Consider the following 25,124-nt stretch of genomic DNA (forward strand, 5'->3'; position numbering starts at 1 on the left):
AAAATGTGTGACTGCAGACAGAAGAATACACAAACATTTAATATTAAAACTACATCTAAAACATTCACAAGGTTGTTTTGTGTACATAAGCATGTTTTATGAAATATCTGATGATGAAGCAGTTGGTCTGTATAGGTGCTTCTTGTGAGTGATCAGTCTTCCAAATTCAGCCCACTTAAACTTGGTACAGGAATGTACTTTCAAGCATATGAAAACTCCTTTCATTTTCTAGTGATGTAACTGCATCTTAATGTGTTTTACTTTGCATTGCATGAAGAGTCAATTCTGCTATTTTCTCTTTTCTGGTAAACTGTCTGCATTTTAATTCTTTTAACAATTGGGTTTTGTCAGATGGTCCTGACAAACAGCGAGAGGATGGTTGGTCTTGTTAAAATGGTGAGTCTTGAAGTGCCTCAGTGACAGATTACTGAGTTCTCTCTACTTCTGCAATACTGTGATGAAATTACATTACAATTAAAATTTTCCAAAGGCAATTGCAGTGCAGAAAATTGCTGCTGGTGCTTCACATGCATCATGATTGTAGAGCAAACATGAGTTACATAGACATCACTTTTACAATCGGTAAAGCACTTGCAAAATACTGTTGAGTTTGCAAGTTAACCTACCCTCAAAAAAATAGCATCAATAAATTTTTTTATGCCAAAATAATTCACATTTCATTGTTTAGTAATTAGAAGAACAAAACTTGACACAAAAATCTAAGTATGGGGATGGTTTATACCTGATTGCTCAATATGTAGGAACACAAAGAGGAGAAGAAACCAAAGCAGCCAGGTGTCCCATAGTGTGCTGGAGCAGATCTGTATTGTGAGTTTCAGAAAGAGAATGGATTATCAGATAGAGTTCTCTGGGGAGAGGTTTTGAGCAATTCCGTGAAACTGTTCGTTTCAAACCCTTGTTCTCTAAATTATTTTGTAGTATTTCATATTGAGATTTTCTTTTTTTAATGTCATGGAAGTCTTCATCAGCATCATTACACCATACACAAGTTGGAAAATATATTTCTTGTTAGAGATTATTTGTGAGATGTTTCGTTGAACTGAAGTTTAAGAATTACTATGCTGCAAGAAACATATTATATACATAAGAGCTATGGCATCATTGCTGCATTTTTTAATTCAGGCTTCTTAAACCAATGGATGAAACTGAAAATCTTCCCCAGGGATTTCTTACTCATAATCAATCATGATTTTTAAGCATATCTACTTTAGCTGATAAAGGACGTCTGTGACATTGAAGTAATCAAGGACAGATCTTCTTTCCTATACAAAAAGAAATATCCACAAATGAAATACAATCAAAACTAAATAGTTTTCATACCTTATCCTACTCCAAAGGAGCTAAAAAGCTGATTATGTGAAGTTGTGTGCCTTGGTAGATGACCAAAGGGATGAGAGAGAAACAGGTGATACAAATCTACACCAGTCCTTACTAACTATAATGCTCTGAAAGCAGAGACATTTCCTGGGTTGCTTTTGCAGAAAAACTTAATGATAAACAGAAATAGATTTAGAATGCTTTGTATCCATCACATTCCTATTGAGAGAAAACCCCAGAACTGTGGGATCCTCAGGGAACAGATGTGTATAATTTACATTTTAATTATCACTGCATTGATTTAAACTGAGTTCTTTGGGAGGCTTCCATTCACATTGGACAATGTGGTGGAAACTTCATTCTTCTTTACTCAGTTCAGAAAGAAATCCATGATTGCCCTTAGCTCTGGCTTTACAAGGTACCCATGGGAGGCAGACCTTACTGCAAATACCTGGTGGACCTGTGGAGCACTAAACTTTCTAAGCTTGATGAGAAAGTTATTTAAAGGTAGTGTGATGATGGGACCTGTCAGTATAGATGCTTACTCAAGTTGGAAATGGGGCATGGATTTTAGGTTTTTTATTGAAACAAAGGAGAAGGAAAATGAAAAATATGCTAAACATGTGTTTTATGTTTTAATCAAATCCTGCAGCTAGAAAATGAGCATTTACCAAAATGCTCTCAAATAAAACTTAGGAATAATGATTTTTCTTGTTAGTGGTTTTTTTCAGCTTTTCTTCCTGTTGATTAAATACATTTTTGTCAATGTGATAGTGTGAATGCTGAAAAATTGAATGGATTTCCACGTGGAAAATTTGGCATTATTTTTAAAAAGTCAAGCACATTCAATATGCAGCATGCAGTTTTGTGTTAAAGTCTGGTCTCAAATTGTGTTATTATGTATTCCCTAGTTTTGCTATGAAGCTTTGACATCATGAAATCATGAAATCAGGGTTGCCTGTACAATCTTGATCCTTCCTTTTATCTAAAGAGCAAATTATATTCTATATATACAAATACATACATTGCCTGCATACTCTTCTGGTTGTCAAAGATCTGTTAAAAGCATTTACATTAAAGATTTAACATAAGAGCTCCCACTCTCACAAACAGACCACTAAGGCAGTAAATGGCACAAATTCTTCTATCATATTATTTCAAGACCAGGCCCTTAAACATTCACTTATACAATAAGGATGCAGAATGCATTCCTTGCTTTATTTTGAATTTCTACAGTTTAGAGTCCCTTCATCTGTCCCTCGTACAGCTAACAAGGAAGGGGGTTTGTTCTCTTAAAAAAGTATTTCACCTTTATTGAAATACCTTTCATTGAATGGGATTAATACCTTAACCCAAATCAAAATCACTAAAGTCTATTGGAGTCAGAAGCAATATTCTTTCATTTTAAGGAAATGCTTATGAGCCAAAATAAACAGGCTTATCAAGCTTAATTTTTCATTTCCTGCCCATTTCTGTCTGGATTTTAGTCATTGAATTTTGGAAACATCATCCTCCACAAAATCTAACTGTATTTCTACATTTTCTTTTCTCCCCATGCAGGCTAATCAGATCACTTTTCATAATGTTCTCATCACCTGTCTGATCTGCATGTTAATTAACTCTGTTGTTTGAATGTTCACCATCTCTACTTCAGCATTTCAAGTTTTGACTTGATTACCTCTGAATGAAATGTTGCAGTTCCTTCATTTAGCTACTCAGCCAAAGATTCAACCCTGTAAAATTGGGAAAATATACCTTAGAATTTGATCTCCTTAAGTAGGCCAAATATAAAAATTACAAATATTAAGCATACTTTTGAGAAAGTTGAGATGTTTATGAGACAGTTTTTCTTCCTAGTGCTTTTACTCTTGCTATCCTTGGGTATTGCAGGTCTTGGAGGATTTATTTTTGTTCTTCAAGTCACGCTGCTCTGTGTCTTGACACTTACATTAAGTGCTGTCATTCAGACACTTGTCATGAATTATCCTTGTGCTGATACATGTAAGTCATCCGAAATTTCAGTTTATCCATAGGAAGCAATTTAGGGCTTGATGAGGTGCCTAAGGGGTATTTAGCTTTGTATGAAAACACTCATGATGTTCAGACTTACACAGCCTGATAGTTTTGTGCAGTGTGCCAACAAGGTTTATCTCATTAGTTTGTCTTACACAACTCCAGGTGGTCAGGCTGTGAGGAAAGCAGTTGGATTATTTAGATGCCATAATATACAGATACAATACCGGGCAGATTTAATACTGACTATTTTTGAGGACCTGAGCTGGAAAATTTTGCCACAGCAAATTGGTAGGATAAAATTGTGTTGCACTGATCTCAGTCTTTCTGCAGTTCAGTATACATCTCGGCCAACTGCAAAGTAGTGACTTCAATCCAATTTCTTTGAAAGTTCCTAGTATTTGAATTTTTTTATTTAAGTGATCCATTAAAATAATTGCCAGTGCAAACTGCTATGTGTTCTAAGGTCATGCTATATTGCTTTTGATTTTTCCCATACTTTGGGGGTTTTTGTTAGCAAAACTGAATGAGGTCAACCATAAAATAGTGCAATATGCATGATAATGTGGTAACATGAAACTAGTTAAAATTTAGAGTATTTAATATCCAGTACCATAAAGTATTTGGTTAATTCCAGAACATCCATAGAGTATAATGTATATGCGTAATTATGAAGGGCAGTGGCCTCTAAGTTTATTTGCATTATTTTTATTTATTTATTTGAAATAGAGATGAAAGTGTCTAATAAGAACAGCTACAAAGCTCATAGAACTTTTCAATATGAATCTATTGACTACAAAACCAGGTTGTATCCCATTTCTCAGTGTGCAGAAGTATCTCTGTTGGATGTGTGTGACAGCATTAGGGATATTAGCAGCTGTGCTTAGGCAATCTTCTTTTAAGATACAGACTAGATAGTTACTTGAGTTGAAATTCAGTGTAATCAATGGAAGAGCAGGAAAAGCAGTATCAGTCTCATCCTTAAAGTAATTCTCAAACGGATAACTAAATATTGAATTAAATTTTAGAAGAAAATGAAACAAGCTTATTGGGCTTTACATTGATTTAGAGATTATTCTTTCTTTTGCCTTTAACATAGTAAAAGCTTGAAAGGTGACCAGAACATCAAAGTTCTATTCCACTAGTTTTACAAAGAGTTACTGTGTCAACACTTAGGATGTAAGAAGTGTGCTTGTTTGGAGTGTTTGGCTGTGAGCATTCTGCAGCTGCTACATCACACATTGCATAGTTAAGCCTCAACTAAGCAGTGCTGCGATGTTGATTGCAGCTTGTCAAGCATTGCAGGCTGCTCCTCTATACTTAATTGAAGTAGATATTTTCTAAAAGTATGGGTTTCCAGCAACACCACTAGATTTCAGAAGTTTCTATTTTATATAATTTTAAACTGTATTATTATACAGGAAAAGCCTTTCTTTAAATTGAATTTTGTTTTCTCAAATGTAGAAGTGAAATAATTTTGGATCCGTTTCAGTATCATTTCTGAAAGGCTTCATTTTAGTGTACAATTTTACAGGCAGTTGAACAGAAATGTAGAGTAGACTACCTTTTATTTCTGACACTATATTTTGTTAGACTTGTACTATAAAAGCAGTTAGTGTTGAAGTAGGCAGCAGTTTTAGTCCTGATGTGCAAGTACTGTATCTTATACGTAGCTTTTTGTTTGATTATAAATTCTGCATGGCAGGGACTTCTAGGTATAAGGGAACTTGTGAAAAATAGCACAGTTCTGCATCAATTTTATTGTATGATAGGATTAAAAATAAAATTATCTCCTCCTCACAGTCTTTCCATGTTTCTCTGTTAATACCTATTTGCGACAAAGTTGTCTGAAGTCAAAAGTGAGATTCTTGTTTACTGAAGGCATGAGAAATCTTCTGGAAGGAAACAGACCTGTGTGAAATAAAATTGATAGTATTTTTATTTGGCATTTTTCACAATGAACTCCTTCCACAGCTATATTATAGATGTCCAAATATTTATCATCACAGAATCTTACCTTACTACATTTATTATCACTCTGGTATTTTCTTGCCTGGAGAATCAATATTTTTCCTTTTGTTTCACCTCTTTCCATCTACATTTCTTTTAGTGTAGCTAATTCAGGGCTTTCAGAAGAGCATTAGTACGGCTGAATCAGTTGATGCATTGTTTTCAACTACTCATCTTGACGCAGCTTTGTACCTGTCTGACACTCAGTACATTGAATTGAAAGTGACAAGCCTGCCAGTAATAAAAGTGGTGACTGTTGAGATCAAAAAGTGAGCTATGTTTCTCTCAGGAATCCATTTAAACTGCAATAGGACTACATGATCCAGTGCTCTTGATGGCCTCCCCTTGGGTAAACAGACTTGAATCACAGAATGGTTTGGGTTGGAAAGGACCTTAAAGACCATCTAGTTCCAATCACCCTGCCATGTGCTGGGACACCTTCCACTAGACCAGGTTGCTTAAAGCACCATCCAGCCTGGCCTTGATTGAACACTTCCAGGGATGAGGCATCCACAACTTCTCTGGGCAACCTGTTCCAGTGCCTCACCACTCTCACATTAAATAATTTATTCTTAATATCTAATATAAACCCACCCTTATTCAGTTTAAAACCATTTCTCCTTGTTCTATCACTACATGCCCTTGTGAAAAGTCCCTCTCCAGCTCTCTTGCAAGCCTGTTTTAGATACTGGAATGTGCTAGAAAGTCTCCTCAGAGACTTCTGTCCTGTTCTCCAGGCTGAACAGCCTCAACTTCTGTCCTTCTGTTCTCCAGGCTGAACAGCCTCAACTCTCTCACCACTGTCTCAGCCTGTCCTTGTAGGAGAGCTGTTCCATCCTTCTGATTATCTCTGTGGACTTGTTCAAATAGTCCCAAGTCCTTATGCTGGGGGCTCCAGAGCTGATGAAGCACTGCAGGTGGGGTCTCACCAGAGCAGAGCAGAGGGGCAGAATCTCCTCCCTCTCCATGCTGCTCACATTGCTTTGGGTGTAGCCCAGGACAGAAATAGCTCTCTGGGCTGTGAGTGCTCATGGCTGGGTCATGTCCAGTCTCTCATCCACCAGCACCCCTAAGTCCTGCCCAGGGCTGCTCTCCATCTGCTCATCCCCCAGCCTGTGCTGATACCAGAGATCAGCCCACCCAGGTGCAGCACCTTGCACTTGGTGTTGTTAAACCTCATGAGATTCCCACAGACCCACTTCTTGAGCTTGTCCAGGTCCCTCTGGATGGCATCCCATCCTTCAGGAGTGTCAGCTGTACCTCTCAGCTTGCTGTCATCTGCAGACTTCCTGAGCATGTATTCAATTGCTTTGTCAATGCTGTCATCAGTTAAAGAAAACATCTTAAACATTGTAGCAAAGATTAAAGAAATTCTGGGAAAAACCCTTTTTTGTGGTATTTAGCAGAGCTAAAGCACATAGCTCAGGAATAAGTGGTGCTGAACTGATTTTGGTATGGAAGTTAAAGATTAAAACAAAAGTCTTCAGTTTTCTGAGGGAGAGGTTTTGAACCAAATTGAACTAGCATGAGTAAGGATAAAATGACCACAATAACAAAGGTAAAACCAATAAAAGAACAAAAAAGAACTGTTTTCTGAAGAGAAAGGTATCCTACTTGTAATATAATTTACATAGTGATCTTTTAGTGATCTGTTACTGGAGCAGCCAGCTGAAGTGATTGCTTTTATCATAGCCTAAGCTCTCCTTCAGGTTGAGTTTGCTTTTGCATTGTTACTAATTCTCAGTGTATTCTATTCCATTGTTCTGCCAGTGGTAACTTGGAGCTTACTCTTCAAAAATTCTTTAAAAATCATTTACTCTTCCTGACGTGTTGATTTTCTAGCTTAATCCTAGCCTGCATAGCCCAGGATAATCTCTAATTAACAGTGAATTACTAGCATAAAAATGAAACTGAACTAGTTTCAGGGCAGGGGTGAGTCAGCAAAGAGAAAACAAACTTCTGTAAGTGTTCTGCAGACAGTGGCTGATGGCCTAGGCAAATGAAGTCTCCCTAACATTTGAAAACCAGATTAGATTGCTTCTGTGAAGAGCAGGGAGTTGGGACTTGATGATCCATATGGATCCTTTCCAACTTGATGTATTTTGTCATTTTGTAACTCAAAACAGATTTTCACAGGATGTGCCTGTCTTTTTGTGGAAGTCACTTTACAGCAAAAGAACAAATGGGTCCATTAACCAGGTGATGACTTCTCTACTTTAGAGCACTGTGTAAATAAGCCTACTTTTGTGAGCCATCTCATTAAAGAAAACATGCATTTCTGAAGTTTATGTTTATTTCTTTATATTTCTCTGCATAGCAGGAAATGAAGTCTGAAGAATTTGCTCAATAAAGTCTTGCAAATTTTAGGCATAAGAACTCTGCCTCAGGCTGTTGTGTCTTGTAATCTTTACCCTGTCCCATGGTTGTGTTGCTGAATTGATCTTTATTTCTTACAAGCATGGGTTAAGGAAAGGCAAGTCCAATTTTTATACTTCTCCCTAATTTCACTGGTATTTAGCACAAAGTATTTTGCCTTTCTTGTAAAGTTCTGTCTGTATCTTCAGTGGCATTAATCATAGTGGAGTGATGTGAGTGCTTGATCAAGTGGTCTTCCCTGTGGCTATGGCCTAAAAGAAGAGTGGGATAGCCAGTTAATCTCTTTATTGATTTTTCTCTTTGCAGACAGGATATTTATGTTGCCAGTAGAGACAAGCAGGCTAATTAGTAAGTTGGGAGATGCTGAATACTGTCCTCTCCAGAGGAGCCAGTTCAGTAAAGATAAACATTTTATTTGAGGAGTGGTTCAGCTTTGGGGAAAAATAGATATAAGAACATTGAGCAAAACCAGCTAAGCAATATTTGCTCAATTATATTCCTCTGACTAATTGACAGTGAAGTCTGAGTACTTAATGGGGAGACTTATGATCTTACTTAAAATACTTTTGAAAGTCATTTAGACACAATTCCAAGTAATTTTCAGATACATGCTATAATTAAGACCTAACAAGCATTCTGCTGAGCAAGGGAATGGATATGGCTGGGGAGCTAAGTAATTCTATGAGAAAAGGAAACTGAAAATTATTGTCAAATTCCCTTCAGGAATGTATGTAAAATATGGAGCAAAAGACTAAGAGATGTTGTTACCAGTCAGATTGTTACCAGTGTTTGCAACTTAGACACGGAAGCCATTTCTCCCTTGGAGTATTGCTTTCTAACTCAAACTAGGAAACAAGATGAAAAGAGAGCTCTATCCCAGCTGTGGCCTATGAGATTTCATTTCTCTTTGGATATGCTGTCCTCACAATAAGCTGGCAGAAGAAAATGGTCTAACTAGTTCAGGTAACTGATTAGGGAAGTGTTTAAAGCAATGATGTGCATGTTTCCATGTTTGGGCCACAAATGCAGCTCATAGAAAGATTTGACTACTGAGCAAGAACGAAATAATTCAGCTAAACATCTCCGGGTATGTTTTATATTTGCAAATTGTAGACATTTTGTTGTGATTTTCTAGTGGTAAATATTTTTTCTACCTATAAGTAGAACAGCAAGATACTGCACTGTGGCTCTAGAGACAAACTGTGGTCCAGTGAATTCCCTGCTATGGACTCTGTCCATGGGAAGATTTCACTGGAGAACTGACACCTACTTCTGTGTGCTATATGCATGGCACTCCAGAGATCACTCAGCTGACAGGGGGCATTTAGGTAGGATTTTATCCAAATTTAAGAGTGACAGGAAGTCAGTGATTGCGTTTCTGTAGCAGCACTACTCGTTAAAGAGCGATCTCTGCTTTCCCAGGGGAGGCAGGGGAAGTGCAGCCAGCATCACACAGAAGTGTGAGCTTGTGTAAAAATGAGATAAAACTGTCCTTGCCCATCTGCATTTCTAGGCTAGCATGAGAGAGTATTTAAAATTTGTATAGGTAAATACATATTTAATGTATACTGGGTGAAAAAAAGAATCAGAAATTGATTGGAAGTCTCTTAAAATGAGGCCCAGCAGGACACTGCTGCTAAGTTGGGTTGCAACTTATTTTCAAAATAGTTTCCTAATTTATTGATGAGGAATTACATTTTTCCTCAAGCATAGATAGATTGCTGTGCAGAGAGCCAAATGTACAGAGTTTTTTCAAGATGCTACAAATGATAAGCAGGTTGCAAATAAGCGTTTTGAAAATTGCAAGGTAGCAATAGTATTCCTTGAAAATGTTTGAGAGCTTTTTCATTGTATATTGAAAACAGAAATGAATCAAACACTCGAGGCCAGCAAAGTATAACTTTTCTGCTGGTTTGTATACCAGGATCCTAGTGCCTCTTTTTCTTCTCAATAAGGATGGAACATTGTTTTGCTTTCAATTGTCTCTTAAAAAATTACTTCATAGCTGGAATTAGTCACTCCAGGCATTTTCTTTGCTAGTGCTCCAAATAAGCATAAAAGCTAGAATATTAATGATGCCTGAGTGTTACTCATGATCTGTGGCTTGATAAGCTGATCCTCACAAAGGCTTTCAAATGTCTGCCTTGTTTTGAAAGGATTGGAGAGAGGTTGTGAGTGGTAGCAGCTTGCTGTGCCTTCTGGACTGCATTTGGTCAAAATTAGCAATTTTTTAATCCTTATTTTGTTTTGTTTCCTCCACCCTTACCATGTGTAATAAGCACCAAACTCTGTCTTGAGATACTGATGGAACTGTATGAGAATTAAGTCCTCTGTGGATTGATTATAATGACTGCACCAGTCTGCTGCAGAGTTAGGACTTTAAAGATTGCTTGTCATAATAAAGGCAGCTTTAAAATTTTAGGGCAAAATTAAGAAAAAATATATAGCATATTTAAATTAATGAAATCCTTGTGGTGTTACAGTTTTTGCATTATTGCTCTATTTGGGTTTTTTATGTGTTTTTCCTTCCCTTGCCTTACTGAAATACTGCAACTCACTCCAAAGAGGAAGATGCTTAGAAATGGCTGTATGACCTGCTTGTATGGCTATACTTGCTAAAGTCATGCCATAAGAAAGACGGATGGATAAGACCATGACATTTTCTCTTTATCCTCATTGAAGGACTTTATTTTTTACATTGTAATTATTGCATGATTTGTCTCATCCAAAAAGAATCACTTATCTTCAGATTGTATGAAATACCTCGTGATAACAAAAGGGGTGGGATAAAATCAGAATGTTTCTTAGTACAAAAACTGTTCATTTCATTAGTAATAAATCCTTCAAGGTCTTCAGGAAAGGATCTCATAGACCTGTGCCTAATCTGTCCACATTTGGTGCTATTAAGTACAGAATTTCTTCTATACCTTTTGGTTTTTCATACAGATTCTGAACTATTATTTTTATAATGAACTGTAATCAGTATTATAGAATGCCTGCAAATTACGTGAAACAGATTTTATAGCATTAAACAAGTAAAATATTATTTTGCCAATTGACTATAATTATCTAGTAAACCTACTGAGTGATTCCATCCATAGGGTAAACACTAAACTTCCATTAAAACAAAGAGCTTTACCACCAAGGTATGGATATTTGCTTGTGACACAGGGAGCAAAATTTTGAGCTGCTGTGTTTTCTGACCATGTTAACAGTCCTCCACAGTTCTCCATGGTGTTCAGCTGTGCCTAACCTACAAAATAGGGGTTTCTGTGACTTGATTTTTACATTCAAGGTGATCCAATCATTGGTTTTGTTTATGCCCAAAACCCAACAGTCAGTACTGATCTACCTTATCATAAGCCACTTTTACTTAAATCCAGATCTACTATAGTTTTTTTTCCTTTCATTTATGTTGGAAATCCTCTTAGTCCATTCTGATACCATTTGATGATACCATTCTCTTGTGAGTGTTTGCATTGTTCCTTTTTCTTGTTTCTTTCATTACTTTTTCTCCAGAGGGATACTAATTAAATTCTTGCTCATTTGATTTATAAACAGCAGTATTATCTCTACTAATTGAAAAAAGTTGTGGCAATTTTGTGTTTCACTTGTTTTCTAAATGGATTCTTACACTGACAATGGGTAGATCAATGTGCTAACTCCATGGTTATAATCACATCCTTAAATCAATATTTACAAAGCTCTTGGCAAGGAATAAACTACTCCCTTATTTTAGGTTGAGAGTTAAACAGTGCTCCAACATCCAGATCATCAATGTTTTGGGAACAAAAAGCAATGTAAGGTCTTTCTTATACTTACCCCTCAAGGTTAATTTTGTTTAACAAAAGACCTCTGGATTTGAGTATTACATTATAAACAACAGTGTGATCCAGAGCTAACAATTAAGTGATTGCAGGCATTTTTTGGACAGTAAAAAGTTAGGGGTATGATGAATTTCAAACACACTGAAATTTACCTTTTTTTTCTGCTAGTTTACAACTATTTTTTTTTAGGTAGTTTACAACTAATTGCAATTAATTTTTTTAGTAGTATGAGGACCACAGACAGCAAATGTACATAATAATTTCCACAAGAATATTCCAATAAATTTTAATGAGGGCAAGTATTTGTATCAAAGTATGGAGGTACTGTTACATACTCTGAAGATTTTGTTTTGTTGGCTTTCTTAGTTGATGTGGTGGCTGTACTGCCTGCTAGTTAAAAAAATGGCATTATAATAAAGTAATAACTTCTGCTTGATATTTAGAATTGCCTTTTGTTCTACTGTTCAGACTGCTTTATAAGCTATATTTCATAATCATTTCACTGTCCAGTTAAAATCATTACCAAAGGTAGAGTTTGGTATGGGAGGAAACTCCCGACATGAGCTGAGCCTGAACTTCCCTGTCCTGAGCTGGAGGCAAATTCACCCATGTGATGGAGCAAGCTGCTCTCTTTGAACTTAATTTTGTGAGGTGAAATATCAACAAATTAAGACTAAAAACATCTGCAGATGACTGTGTTTTTTGATGGATTTGGACTGCAGGTCATAATTCAGTACTTAATCTGCCTAAGCCTGTCAACACAGGGAGCTGAACCTCACCCAGCTACTGCATGTGATCCTCCCCAGGAAGCCAAGGCTCTTGGCAGCTTCTTGTTTCTATATCATCAATCAACACAGCAGGCTTTAGTTAGCCTGTGCCTGTGACACCAGCTGTTGCAAAGCATTACTTTGGAAATGCATTGGTCATCCCAATAGCAGTGGGATTGTTAGTGATTGGTATCTTTTTAAGGGCATGATTTTGTAATTTATTTTTGATACTTGCAGCAAGCTTGCAAGTTATTTATTATTATGTCAGTAATAATATAGTACATGCCTTATGCTGTAGCTACTAATCATACTCAAAACCTCTGCATTTTCACAGCCCAAAATAAGTAGGCCAATTCAGATACTTAAAAACAACATGAGAAACCAAGCATTTGCTTTTTGTGAAAAGCTTTTAACATTGTGTGAAATCAGAGTATGGCTTCCCATTTGAAAATGGCTTCTCTGTGGAATAAAGGATTTCTCTTGTAAAGTACTTGGCACTGCTGTTACTTAAATAATATGATGTGTAATCTGAAGTTATCAATAAGCAGGAATTAATACATTTTTAAGCCATTTAGAATAAGAAATAAAAATACTGGGAAGTATCACTGTTAAAATATCAAATTTAATCCAGTTTTGACTCAGGATTAAAAATTAATGATGTAAATTAATATTTACTTAAATGTGATGCCAGCTCACTTTCCGTACTGGTACTTAATGATACAGGGACATTTTTTAGATACTAGTAGTGAGGGCATTATCATTTTCTAGGCTTAAAGAACACAATTCATGTCATGTTAAGTGATCATTTCATGGTTTTATCAGTCACATGAAACTTTTACTTTCCCTACTAGCTGTAGGATTTTTAGCAGCCTCCAGGTAGAGCACAACCCATTAACAACTATTGTTTTGTCCAGTGAGGTTTTTTACCTGTTTTCCCTCCCTCCAGACACAAGAATATTGTGGCAGACAGTGTCAAAGACCTTTCCAAAATTGAGGTAAATGACATCTACTGCTCTCCTCTCATCCATAAATCCAGACAATGTATCAAAGAACGCTATCTGGATGGTCAGACATGATTTATCCTACATAAATCCATTAATTTTCTGTTCCCAGACAATCTTTTCTCCTTCATGTGTCCTGAAATATGCGCGAAGACGACTTGCTCCATGATTTTGCCAAGGACCAAAGTAAATCTGACTTGCCTGTATTTCCCTGTATTATTCTTTTAGCCTTTCTTGGCAACATTTAATTTCCCTTGTCATGAGGAATCTCCCCCAAATTCCATGACTTCTCAAAGATAATACAGAGTGGTATTAGAAGGACATTGGCCAGTTCTCTTCAACACTCTTGAATGCAGCTCTTCATGTTCCGTATATACTCATGGTTGACTTATCTCAAATAATCCCTGATTCAATCTTCATCTCCTGATGAAAATTCTTCTTGTTGAGGTTTTTCACTGATACCAGGGACTGAGGCAAAGGCAGCACTGGATACTTCAGGCTTTGCTGGGTGCACTGCCTCTAAATCCCACACCCCATCCAGCAGCAGACTCACACTTTCCTTCTTTCCTTTTGTTATCAGTGTGGTTGTAAAAGCTTTTCTTATTGCCTGTAGCATCCCTTAAATGTCTCTGTTTAGTAGAATTTTGCCTTTCCTGAGACCATCCAGACTTGTCCATGTGACATTTCTAAATTTCTCTTTTGTAGTATGTCCTCACTTAAATCTCCTCTATGCAGTTTTTGTTAGTATGGAGCTCTGTCCTGAGTTCCCTCATTAAGCAAACTGGTCTGGTACACTTTCTTGTTTGGAAATCTTGCAAGTTAATGTGTTCCTGCTGATGGAAGCTGTAGCACAAATAAACAACCCCTCCTTCCCCCAAAATATGGGTTAAAGACTCAGTAGTTTTTTTAAGGTTATTCAGAACGGAATCTCCTTCTTAGGTTGTTTTTTTAATACTTTGTGAGAGGAGGGAGTGCTAACTTACTCTGTTACTTAATAAATTGTTTAATCCTTAGATGGTGATTAGAGAAGATAATTTACCTGGCATGATTGCTACAGTTTATGGCATCCTGATGGATTCTATGACAACAAAAGGATTCCAAAATAACAGATACTTTTTGTCATCTTAATCATCTGTTTCTTCAATTATCTTTATTAAAGAAATGTAAAATTTTATTATGAAATAGGAAAAGAAGCCTGAAGGATAAAGATAAGTAATTTTTACTATTCCTAAAGGTGTCTTTGGCAATGTTTCTCTTTCATATGTACGTATTTATGAAACAAAGTATATTGGCTTGAGATTAAAGCTAAGTATGTTCAATTTCATTTTCACTACATTATTTCTCACTTTATGTAGTAATCAAAAGGTATATAATGAAAATTTTATTTTCAAGAGTAATGGCAAGACAAACTTTTTAATGTAAAAATTTTAGTACAAAATTATTTGAATTTATTATTGCTTTTTTTATGAGACAGCAAAGTAGCAGCCATGTATCCCTGCCTACTTTCCTATGGCACAGCTTGATACACGCAGTGCATCAAAGACAATGATTGTGGAATATGGAGTGGTGATGGTGAATATTGGAAAATAGAACTTTCCGGCTTCATTGGAAGCAGCATGCCTGGCTCTTCAAGACTTAACCACTCATCTTGGCCCTTCACCTCTGTTCTCTGCAGCAAAAACAGTTTTATCCTTGGATAAGCAAACAATTTTTGCTTGTGCTGTTGGAAACCTTTCAGCTGTCTCAGAGCCACAGATTATTTTGAGAGACTGAGACAAAGAGGACAAAAGTTCAACTGTGGACTCTGGTGAGTCTAGAATTTCTGGTGAGTCTAGAATGAGAAGGAGAATGACTTCCAGTGGGAAGTGTTGCTACTCTAATGATCCAGGATCATCCATTTGGAACTCAGTATTAATGACTTTTGCTGCATGCTTTACCTTCATTTGTTGAATGCAGCTGCACATTAACAGCTGGTTGCATTATTTCACTGAAGAATGTCAAAAAACATTTGTGTGGTAAAGTATCAGCAGCAAGTTTGAATAAATTTAGTGCAGAGAAGACAGACAAATAAAATGCTTCAGATCTAACAGCCCAAACCAGGTGCCATTTGTGGCCCCATGGATTGTAGTTAACTAAATGGTCAAATATATTCACACCTACTCTGATGTGTGCTGTGGCAACACCTCTGCTTGCTGGTTTGATGGAGATCACTTGTACTGCAGCTCTGGACAAACTGCAACATGAGGAGGTTCCCTGGCCTCTCACAGCCTGGTGTGCTTGGTGTGCCACCATCCAAGGGGGGTGCTTAGTGAAAATACATTAATTCTGGAGATATGATGGGGGGCAGGCAGACCAGGATGAGCAGGCCAAGCAGTTTATTAACTACCACTTGGACAATTGGCTTGGAGAGAGAGGTCAGTCTGGGCGATCCCAAGGAGGAAAGTAAGGAAAGAATTGCCTCATAGCTGTGTCACTGCTGCTTCATCTCTGTCCTTGTAAAGCTATACCTGCTCACACAGCCTCCTCCTGCACAGGACTCTTGTGACTCTGGATTCTGCTTTAAATGGGTGCAGGTTGTGGAAGCTGAAATCTGAATAAACTACACTGCCCAAATTTTGGGGTTGTACAGAGCACAGACAGCTTGAGGGGAGCAATTTCATTAGTGGAGCGTGGGGGGAATGCTGCCCTGAAACAGGTGGCTCATACCAGTGGTACATGCCAATCCTTTGCCCTGGCTCTAGGTGTTTTAAGTAGCCTGGTAAGGAGACTGGACTCAATGCTGCTCTTAAATCTTTGGTCTGATGTCATTCTTCATGTGTCTTTCTGCATAAGGAATAAAAATAATAAAAACTGTTTTGTAAACAGTTCTGAAATCTTGGATGCAAAATTTGTAAAAACCGAGTTTATTTACATGCTTGAGAAAAGTGGAGGGCTTTGAGGAAGGGATGGATCTGCCCATTCCCTGAACAGGGCTCTGCTGTGTGTCAGGGCAGTGTCCCAGCTCACCTCTCCTTGGGAAGGATACTGGACACCTTACTGACTCACCTGTGTGAATCTGGTCTTTCCTACTAACACAGGACAAAACAATCATAAATATAGAGTTGTAGTGGGAGGGCAAGTGATGTGAAGTACTTTATGTTTCTGTCTCTCATACTGTATTTTGCAGGAAGATAATGATGAAGGAGTTTTTCATTCCAAAGGGAGTAAAGCCAAACTAGATGATGTGTGTGGTTGTCCTGTGTGCAAGCTGTCTCTCTTTTTCACTCCAGTGTGCAAGTAGGATTTGTCACCTCATAGTGTAACTGCAGTCTGTCTTCTGCTTTGTTCCTTTTCCCATTTAATTTTGGTTTTGAGATTGAGCATATTTAAAAGTATTTTTTGTAGGGAATTGGATTAAGAAAATTACTTTTCATGAAGACAGTCTAAATGATTTTTAAAACCTTATCTTCTGTATGTATCTTATAGTTTTTTAATGTCTTGAAAAACAGCTGAAACAAGTATCACCTAAAACCCTATACTAATTATAAAAAAAAAAACCAACGTGATTTGCAATTATATAATACCAGGATCTTAATATAAAATCCTTCTTTTAAACTGCATCTATCAAAATGTAAATTATTCACAAATGTTCTTATTTGCATTAGTTTATCTGCAGAGGTAACAGTTTCTATTTGGTGTCATATTCCTTTGTACATCTGTATCAAAACCACAGTTTGGTTTCCACTGTGGAACTCTCAGGGAAGGCATTATTTTTTGTTACTAATTTAAATTAACAACTTTTGATGGAAATATTAAATTTTGTTAGATTTTGACATTTCTTTTTAAAAGGTGAATAGTTTTAATTGCAACGTAGAACTTGAGAAGATGTAGATATCTTGACTTGCCAGTTGTCCAGCCTGCTTGTGTAAGCTCCTCTCAGACAAACTGGCTGAGCCTTCTGGGATAGTCCATATCAGAGAAATGTTCTTCCATTCTCACAGGAGATAAAGGAAAAAAAACCAACTTGGGCAGTGTGGAGAAGAGTGTTGCAGAAAAGGAGGAGGGAGCTGGAAGAAAGTACGAAGGTGCTGCATTAGGGAAGGGGATCCAGGAAACACTGCAGTGGGGGGAAGGGGTGCCAGATTGAGTGGCTGAGCACTACTGCAGTGAGGAAAGACAGAGAGTGCAGCCTGGGATATTCGATTAGCAAGGAGCATTCAGGCTGATATTTTGAATTGCTGTTTTACCTACAGGCAGAATTATTTGCCAAACATTTAATTTAAGAATTTTTAACTCCTGGAAGGGACCCTTTCTTTGCCATATCATAGACATCTGTCTGCTAAAAACAAAATTTTGTATTGTGTTTTTAGAAAGTTGGTTGGATGTCAGACAGCTATTTTTATACATCAATGTTGTGGTCTTCTGATCTGGGCCTGGAAAAGTGGTACAAATAAAGAGTAAGTTTGGGGTGTGCTGGCTTCCTGCAGGACAGGGACCTCTTCAGCACTGTCACTGCCTCTGAAGAGAACTGGCTCTGTGTCACTTGAGACAATTGTTCTGCTTTTACCACTCCCTAGTAATATCCAACATTTTTTGTGCTTAAGAAGCCCGCAATCTTTCTGACTATGCCTATTTATAAAACCTGCTGTTAGGTCAGTTTGTTTGGGCCATACTACTGATCTGGTAAAGTATGTATTGCTTCCTTATTTTCAGGTGTTTAAATACCACTGACCTTTTTTTTGTCAGAATTATCTTTGAATTCCTAGATAAAATCAAAAATCTGGTATTATCGGAAGAACAGTTTCTTCTAATGATTTTTGTAAAGAAATATTAAACAGCTTTATAGTAGATCAAAAGGAAAATATAGTAGAAATTATCATTATTACTAGCCTTTTAAATTTCACAATTGCTTTTTGGCTTCCTAAAGATGCTTATAAATTTATGAAGTCCTACCATAAACATGAAAAAAAGTCTTTTTAAGTGAACTCTGTGATTAGATGAAGTCATAATATGCTTTACTTTTGAACTATGTATGGATAGGACCAAAGTTATGTTAAATCTTTACTTAGATCCATAGATGCTAATTACAGCTGTGCCCATCTTGGTCAAGAATTTTGCTTGGCATATACATTACTTTCTGATAGAAATAAAGTAGCTCACTATTTGATTACTGGAGGAAGTATTGGAATATGGTCATCTCATATTTGACTTCATCTGCAGGTATGATGCACTTAGGGTAGGTGGAGATGGCAGAACTTTGTTTTTCCCCAGTGATCTCATTGGAATTACCTCCCAGCAAGCAAGTCTGGCGGGTTATGCTGATTCTCTAACAAGGAGAAAAAATTGTAAAAGAAGCAGCACTACAAAATAAAGAGAATAAAATTAAGTGTATCTTTCCACTGGGGTGTTATGTCCCTTAAGAAAATAGAAACATTCTACTGCAGCATTCCTCCCCTCAGAAAGCCTCAACCACATGTGTGGTTTACATAGGTGAGAGAGGCTGGAGAAGCCATAAGTTGTAGATTTTGAGATTAGACTGCAGAGTATAGTAGAAGCAATATGATGCTACTTCTTGTTATCTCTGCAGAATGCTTTATTCATATGGCCCTCACTCTTTTATTCAAGCCTAAAGACAATTTAACTGTTCACCAAGAAAAAGTGTCTTATTACTAATGTAGAACTTCTTCAGTTGAGATTCCCAGAGCTTCCAAACCAGAAGGATTCATGACTGCTGATAAAGGATCACATTTCTCCTTGACATGGTATTTTTGAAGTCTACACATGCCTGGAAAAATCAGGCTCCCTACCTGTAGGAATGCCCCTTGTTTACTTCTGGAAAAAAAGGAGTTCTTTCTTACCTCTTGAATATATTCTTTGGTAGGTAATAAACATGCATTGTATTTCTCCTGGATTGTTAGGGAATAAATAAGACACTAATTAAAACCTTGAAACACTTTTCCAAACTTCCTCCCACAGCAATATCCAGATTCATACAAATTTGTATGAGTCAGACAAACGTTTGATGAGATTCAAACCAACATGCAGCATTTTGTTTTTCTGTAACTTGAAGCAATTACAAACTACAGTTGGATTTTTTTTCCAATTAAAAAATATGAAACATACTCTCATTATTTTAATAAAGCAGAGTGTTTCAATCAAAACTATGAACTGTAAATTAATGAGTGCCTTCCAAACTGTGGACACATGTGGAACTGAAAGAGGTCTATTACAGAAGTTGAAAATCTATATTTAATGAATACACCCACTACATCTATTAAATTGGCAAGATAATAAGTGTGCAGCCCTCTCTTTTACTTCAGAACAACACATTCAACATAGTCATTAGCCGGGAGTTTTACCAGGGATTGCAAATGCACTTCAGCTACACTTTTCAATTACTTTTGGACTGTGTATGGCTGTGCAAGTACCATGCTTGCCAGTCTGGTCTGAGTGCTCCTCCTGTATTGTTTGGGCATTTATGGTGCCTACTTTTATGGCTTGGATGGAGTTATGGCTGCAAAAGTTACAATGATGGGTATTTGGTGACTTTTCTTAACTTTGGCATAATTCCTTTCTCCTTTCATTCAGCTTTGTCCTGGATAATGCATAAACATGTGACATTTCCAGTCTTTAAATGTCATACCATGTAACAGAAGAAACTGTTTGGCATTGAGGAGGTCCATCCTAACAGTGAGATAAAAAAACCTCTCTTACCTATTTTTGAGTGCCAGGGTGTTTCTAAGGTTTCCACTTCTGTCTCTGCCCAAGCTTCCTTTGGCCAAATGGTGCCTCTCATATCTCTGTAGAATCCCAGAGTGTTAATAAACTGTAGTCATATCAAACAGGAACAAGTTAATTGATTTTTTTGGTAGATCTGTGTATAATATGTTCCTTTCAAATAGGACAGGCTGGAGAATCCACTATCCCTCTTCAGGCTTATACCTTTCGTCTTAGCTCCTTTTTATGTGAGAACTGTGGAGTTACAAGTTTCATTAAGATGTATAGCAAACAGTTGCCAGGTAGCAGTGGACAACTGTTGTATTCTGTGAGTGAATTTTGAGTGTATTTTTCCAATGCAGTTTTCCCCAGGTTATTCTCAATGGAGAACATCAACAGGAACATCATTTGAGTATGTTGCCTTTCATAATCACAGGATGTCAGAGTTTGATGTAGCTGGTGCCATTCAGCCCACAGCAAAGACACTCTGCAAATAAAAAGCACAACTTCATAATTATAAATTATAAAGCTAATATACACCTTCTGGTTTTCATCCTCACATGTTATGTGGGGATCTCCTTCTTGTTTGTTCACTTATTTATTGCCATAAACACTGCCTGAATAACATGGTCAATGAAGTTGCTCTAAAGCCGAATATGCTTTTATTTTGGCTTAAGAGTGAAGAAGGTAGTTATGGAAGAACCAAGACATATTACATGGTATTTTTTGTGTGCTGGTGGCTTTTACACCCGTTTTCCCCATCCCCTTTTTTCATGACTGCTTCTTTATCTTGATGAGATGTGATGGCAGAGTGCAAACAGGCTGATGCTGTGGATGCTTACGCTAATGTCTGATAGCTAGAAGGCAATATATTCATGGAAGGGAAAAAAGACATTTCCACTCCATACAGGGGTCATACAGAGGCTTTTGAAAGCTGGTCTCTAGTACAGGACTGAAAACATTCCATGAGAACTTGTGTATCTGAGTTAATACTAGGATACCTTGCCAGCCAAAGCCGTTAAAACCAGAAGTGTTTGTGGTCCAACATGGTGGATTGTTTCTGTAAATGTTTCAGGAGGTGAGACTGGCCATGCTTAAAAGGCTTAGTAGGCCTTGTGTTCAGACTCCTCTTGGCAGGGCCAAGTTCTCATTTAGTTAACTAGGCAGCTGTTACAGCAGTGTTTCACAAATTGAATGCAGTTGTACAAACCAAGATTTTACAAGTTTGTAGGTGCAAGTCACTTAAATGACTGTGTGACTGCCAAGCCATCAGTGGGCTTTGTTCATTTTAAGTAATTTTTATGTCATTTTTAGATTATTACTTAGATAAGTTAATTGGCAGTAATATATTTTTGCCCACTGTCTCCTGGACAGCATGCAACAGCCACTTCTGCTCTTGTTCAGCTTTTATTATTTCATCTTAAATGTCCAGCAACCACCAAAAAAATGAAACATCTCCATGCAATTTGTTTACCCTGTAAGTACAAGAACACTTTAACTTGATTCTCTGCCAGCTCATGCAGAAATTCAGAATTGAAACTGGGTCTCTCAGATGAGCATGAAGATGTGGGTTACTGACAAACACGTGCATTCATCTGTGTAGTGCACACCACATGGAGCTAGAAAAATATTGAAAGATAGAGCTTTGTAAAAAGAAAAGAAAAATTATGTGTTTGTTGCACTTTTGTTTTTCATGAAGATGTTGAATCTGAAGCCACTGTTTCTCTTGTGCTTCAGGTGCTGTAGCAGTTCTGATCCCTCGCCTGGACCTGGTGATTTCCTTTGTTGGAGCTGTCAGCAGCAGCACTCTGGGACTGATTCTGCCACCTCTGGTTGAAATCCTCACTTTCTACAAGGAAAACTTAAGTTTATGGACAATATTTAAAGATGTTTTTATAGCTGTCGTTGGATTTGTTGGATTTTTAACAGGGACATATGTTACTGTTGAAGAAATCATTTATCCTGCATCCACAGTTCTTGGTAACGCAACAGGGAGCTTTCCTGCAGATCTAAATGCTACAGACTTGGTGGTTGGGTTAAAGTAATTAACCAGGCACTGTGAACTGTTTTGTTCCTTAACAAGAAATTCTTGACTCAGGACCTGCTTTCAACTACTGGTACTGTGTAGAGAGGTACAGTTTGTAAGAGATGTAGGATATACCTGTGAAAATACATTATTTTTTTAGAAAGTAATTATATATCTCTTCTGGACTTTGAATGAGAAGTTACAAGATGTTGTTTATCAGAGCAATATTACTTCCATGCAAAAACATTCAACATCACACATGATAAGCAGTTTATTTTTGTACATTTTGGTAACTGTTACCCTGACCCATTTTTTACACAATTTCTTTATCCTTGATTTCAACTATACGAAAGTATGAAATACTGTATTTTTTATTACCTGTTGCTAGAAGTCTGTAGACTACATATCTATATTTCTATTGGAACATATAATAATTATTTTTGCATTCTTACGTTCTGCCTTAAGTAGCACCTAATATCCCCCTTATGTATTTTTACTTATTTTATCTATTTTGGAAGAAAAAAATATTAAGTTCCTAAGTTCGTAACTGGGTAGAAATTAGTTTCCTTTAGCAAGCCTGCGTGCTGAGTCTCCATGTACAATCCTGATTTTCAGGGTTCTTATTTTGACTTTCTGTCTCACACTTCATAGATGATTGTCACTCCAAAAGTTGAATCGCTCTTTTTGGTCTTGTTTTCTAAAAACACCTATATTTTGTGCAATAACACAACTATTTGTCATACTCATTCCTGCTTTGAAGAAACAAATTTTTCTAAGGAATATTTTTAATTGTAACATTCCCCCAAGAAATATGTTATGCCAAAACGTCTCCACTGTAGTCAAATAAATTAAGATAGAAATACATGTAATATTTTGCTTGCCTTCAGTATATTCCTCAGAAATCTACCATTTGGTAGTCTACCATTTGGCATTACAGTGCTAGAGTAATATACTGCTAAATATATCTATATTTATATTTGTATTTTCTCTTAAGAATATTTCTCCTGTCATCTACCATCTGGTGACTGCAGTGAGCACTTTTATCTCTATGTTGATGAGGGCATTTCTGACAGGGATTTGTTACAGCATGTAGTTTAAACTGCATGTATTTGTTCAAGCAATAGTTCTGAGTAATGCTCAAATTTTGATGTTAGCATGGACAAAGTTAAATACTTGGCAGGCACTTGAGGGGATGAGTCTCTGCCTGTGTGATTCCTTAGAATCAGCCTTTCTGATGGAAGTGCCACAGTGCAGCAAACACAGGTAGTTCACAGAAAAGCAAAAGGTAACTTCAGCTTTTCATCTTGAAGGTTTTTTAGTCTTTAAGCTGTTTTAAAAGACATTGAATCTCAGTGTTTCTATCTGCTTCATAATGAATCTGTTGTTTACCTAGTCCATCACTACATACTGCTAGAATATATTTCTGTGCAGCATATTTTACTTGACATTAAATACTTCTATGAGAAGCATCTTTAGTAAACTGAGAGAATTTAAATGCAAGTTATTTCTCCTGTTAGTTTTTCATCTTTTTACTTGTGTATTGGGAGAATAAAGGACTTTGAAGTCCATTCATATCTGTTTTGCATAGCTGTGTCCTGGTGAGCAGCTCTGAGAAGGTGCTTTTACCAGGGTGCAGAAGGACTTGTCCAGTTCAGAGTTTGGTGGTGATTTTGGCAGGTGCAAGTGAAAACTGCCATGGTTCTATCAAAAAAATGTATATTTGCTGAGCTGGGTACCTAAAGCCTAGAGGTGGCCATGGTATCCAGTGACATATCCAAGTAACATATCCTTGTGAAAGTCAGATAACTCGTTCAGAAGCTGGATAGGTTTGAGGGTTCTAATCTTAGCCATCAGACCTTGGGAAGGCTGGCCAAATGCAAAGCTGTGCACATCTTCCTGCTCTGACTGACCAGGTATGAAGTTTTTATGCAGTTGGCCAGTGTTGCCAAGTCCAACAATGTTGTATCTTTGGAATCTTTAAAATGTTTATTAATATATTTTGCACAATGTCAATTTTTTCCTACAGTGTAGGATTTTTATAATTTTAACACTCATACAGTGCATTTGCATGGCCTGCTCTTTCAGACAGAAAGAGTCAGGAATCAGAGTGTCCTGCTTTGGATAAGATTAAAATGTCATGTAGTAAAAAACTAAGTCTGACTAATTAGAGTGTCCTGTGAAACATTGCCAAAGATTTAAAAGAGGGGAAATTCTGACAGAAACCTCTTCTGAATAAGAGTGTTCATTCAGCTTTTAAAGTACTGTAATATTAGTTGCAAGTGAAGAGGCAGGGAATGAAACAGAGAGATTTCATAGGTATGGTTTACACTGAGGTATATATTTAAGATGGAAATGCACAAGCTAAATTAAACTGCAAAATGTGTGTGATAAGTTTATGTTCCTGACAAGGAGCAGAAAGCTGTTGTATTTATATACTGTACATGAACTTATATTTTACAATATAATATTGTTAACAGTTTTAATGTAATTTAATCATTAGCTGCACTACAGGTAACTGGATAATTTTCTTGTCTGTAACTGTTCATCCTCAAATATTGGGCAAATAAGAGGGTGAGTTTGCCTGATGTTCTGTAAAACTTAAGTCTTCTGTATCAATAAAACTACAAATTACCCTGAAAACTCAGTGTTATCCTGCCTGTCACCACTACTGCATCGCTAGAAAAAATAGATGTCCTAATGCAGAATTTACCTTTGAAGTTGTCCAAGGAATAGAGACTAGTGTGAGACTCACAGGCAAGCTGCAGAGCTGATTTTTCATTGATAGTGAATCTCACTTTAAAGTCACATAGGCACTCCTGAAAAATCCCACCTCCACTCCAGGGTTTTTTTTTTTTGCTCTTGTTTTTCCTAAAATGTTTTTATTAGCAATTAGGAATTTATCTCAATTTACAGTTTCCTAGATCCACTCCAATCAGACAATAGCTGGGGCAGAGAAAGCAGCATCTATGTAGACATTCAGTTTGAGTTCAGCAGAAGTTCCAGTGCATGCAAAAGGAGGTGCCTCTCAAACGACAGAAAAAGGATGTGCAAGGTTATGTGGCAAAGCACT

At 37.0% G+C, this 25,124-nt stretch overlaps 1 protein-coding gene across 1 annotated transcript in view; it reads left to right on the forward strand.

Annotated features, from left to right (window-relative positions):
• Positions 1-24,694, forward strand: part of SLC36A4 (solute carrier family 36 member 4) — an 83,803-nt gene extending 59,109 nt beyond the window's left edge. Inside the window, exon 11 of the mRNA XM_085065139.1 lies at positions 21,766-24,694. Coding sequence (XP_084921265.1) covers positions 21,766-22,073 — 308 coding nt within the window. The 3' untranslated portion in view covers positions 22,074-24,694. The remainder of the gene's footprint in view (positions 1-21,765) is intronic.
• Positions 24,695-25,124: the final 430 nt, after the last annotated feature.

Source organism: Lichenostomus cassidix, chromosome 1 (genome assembly GCF_008360975.1).
Source record: "Lichenostomus cassidix isolate B80296 chromosome 1, HeHo_3.0, whole genome shotgun sequence".
Classification (NCBI taxonomy): domain Eukaryota; kingdom Metazoa; phylum Chordata; class Aves; order Passeriformes; family Meliphagidae; genus Lichenostomus; species Lichenostomus cassidix.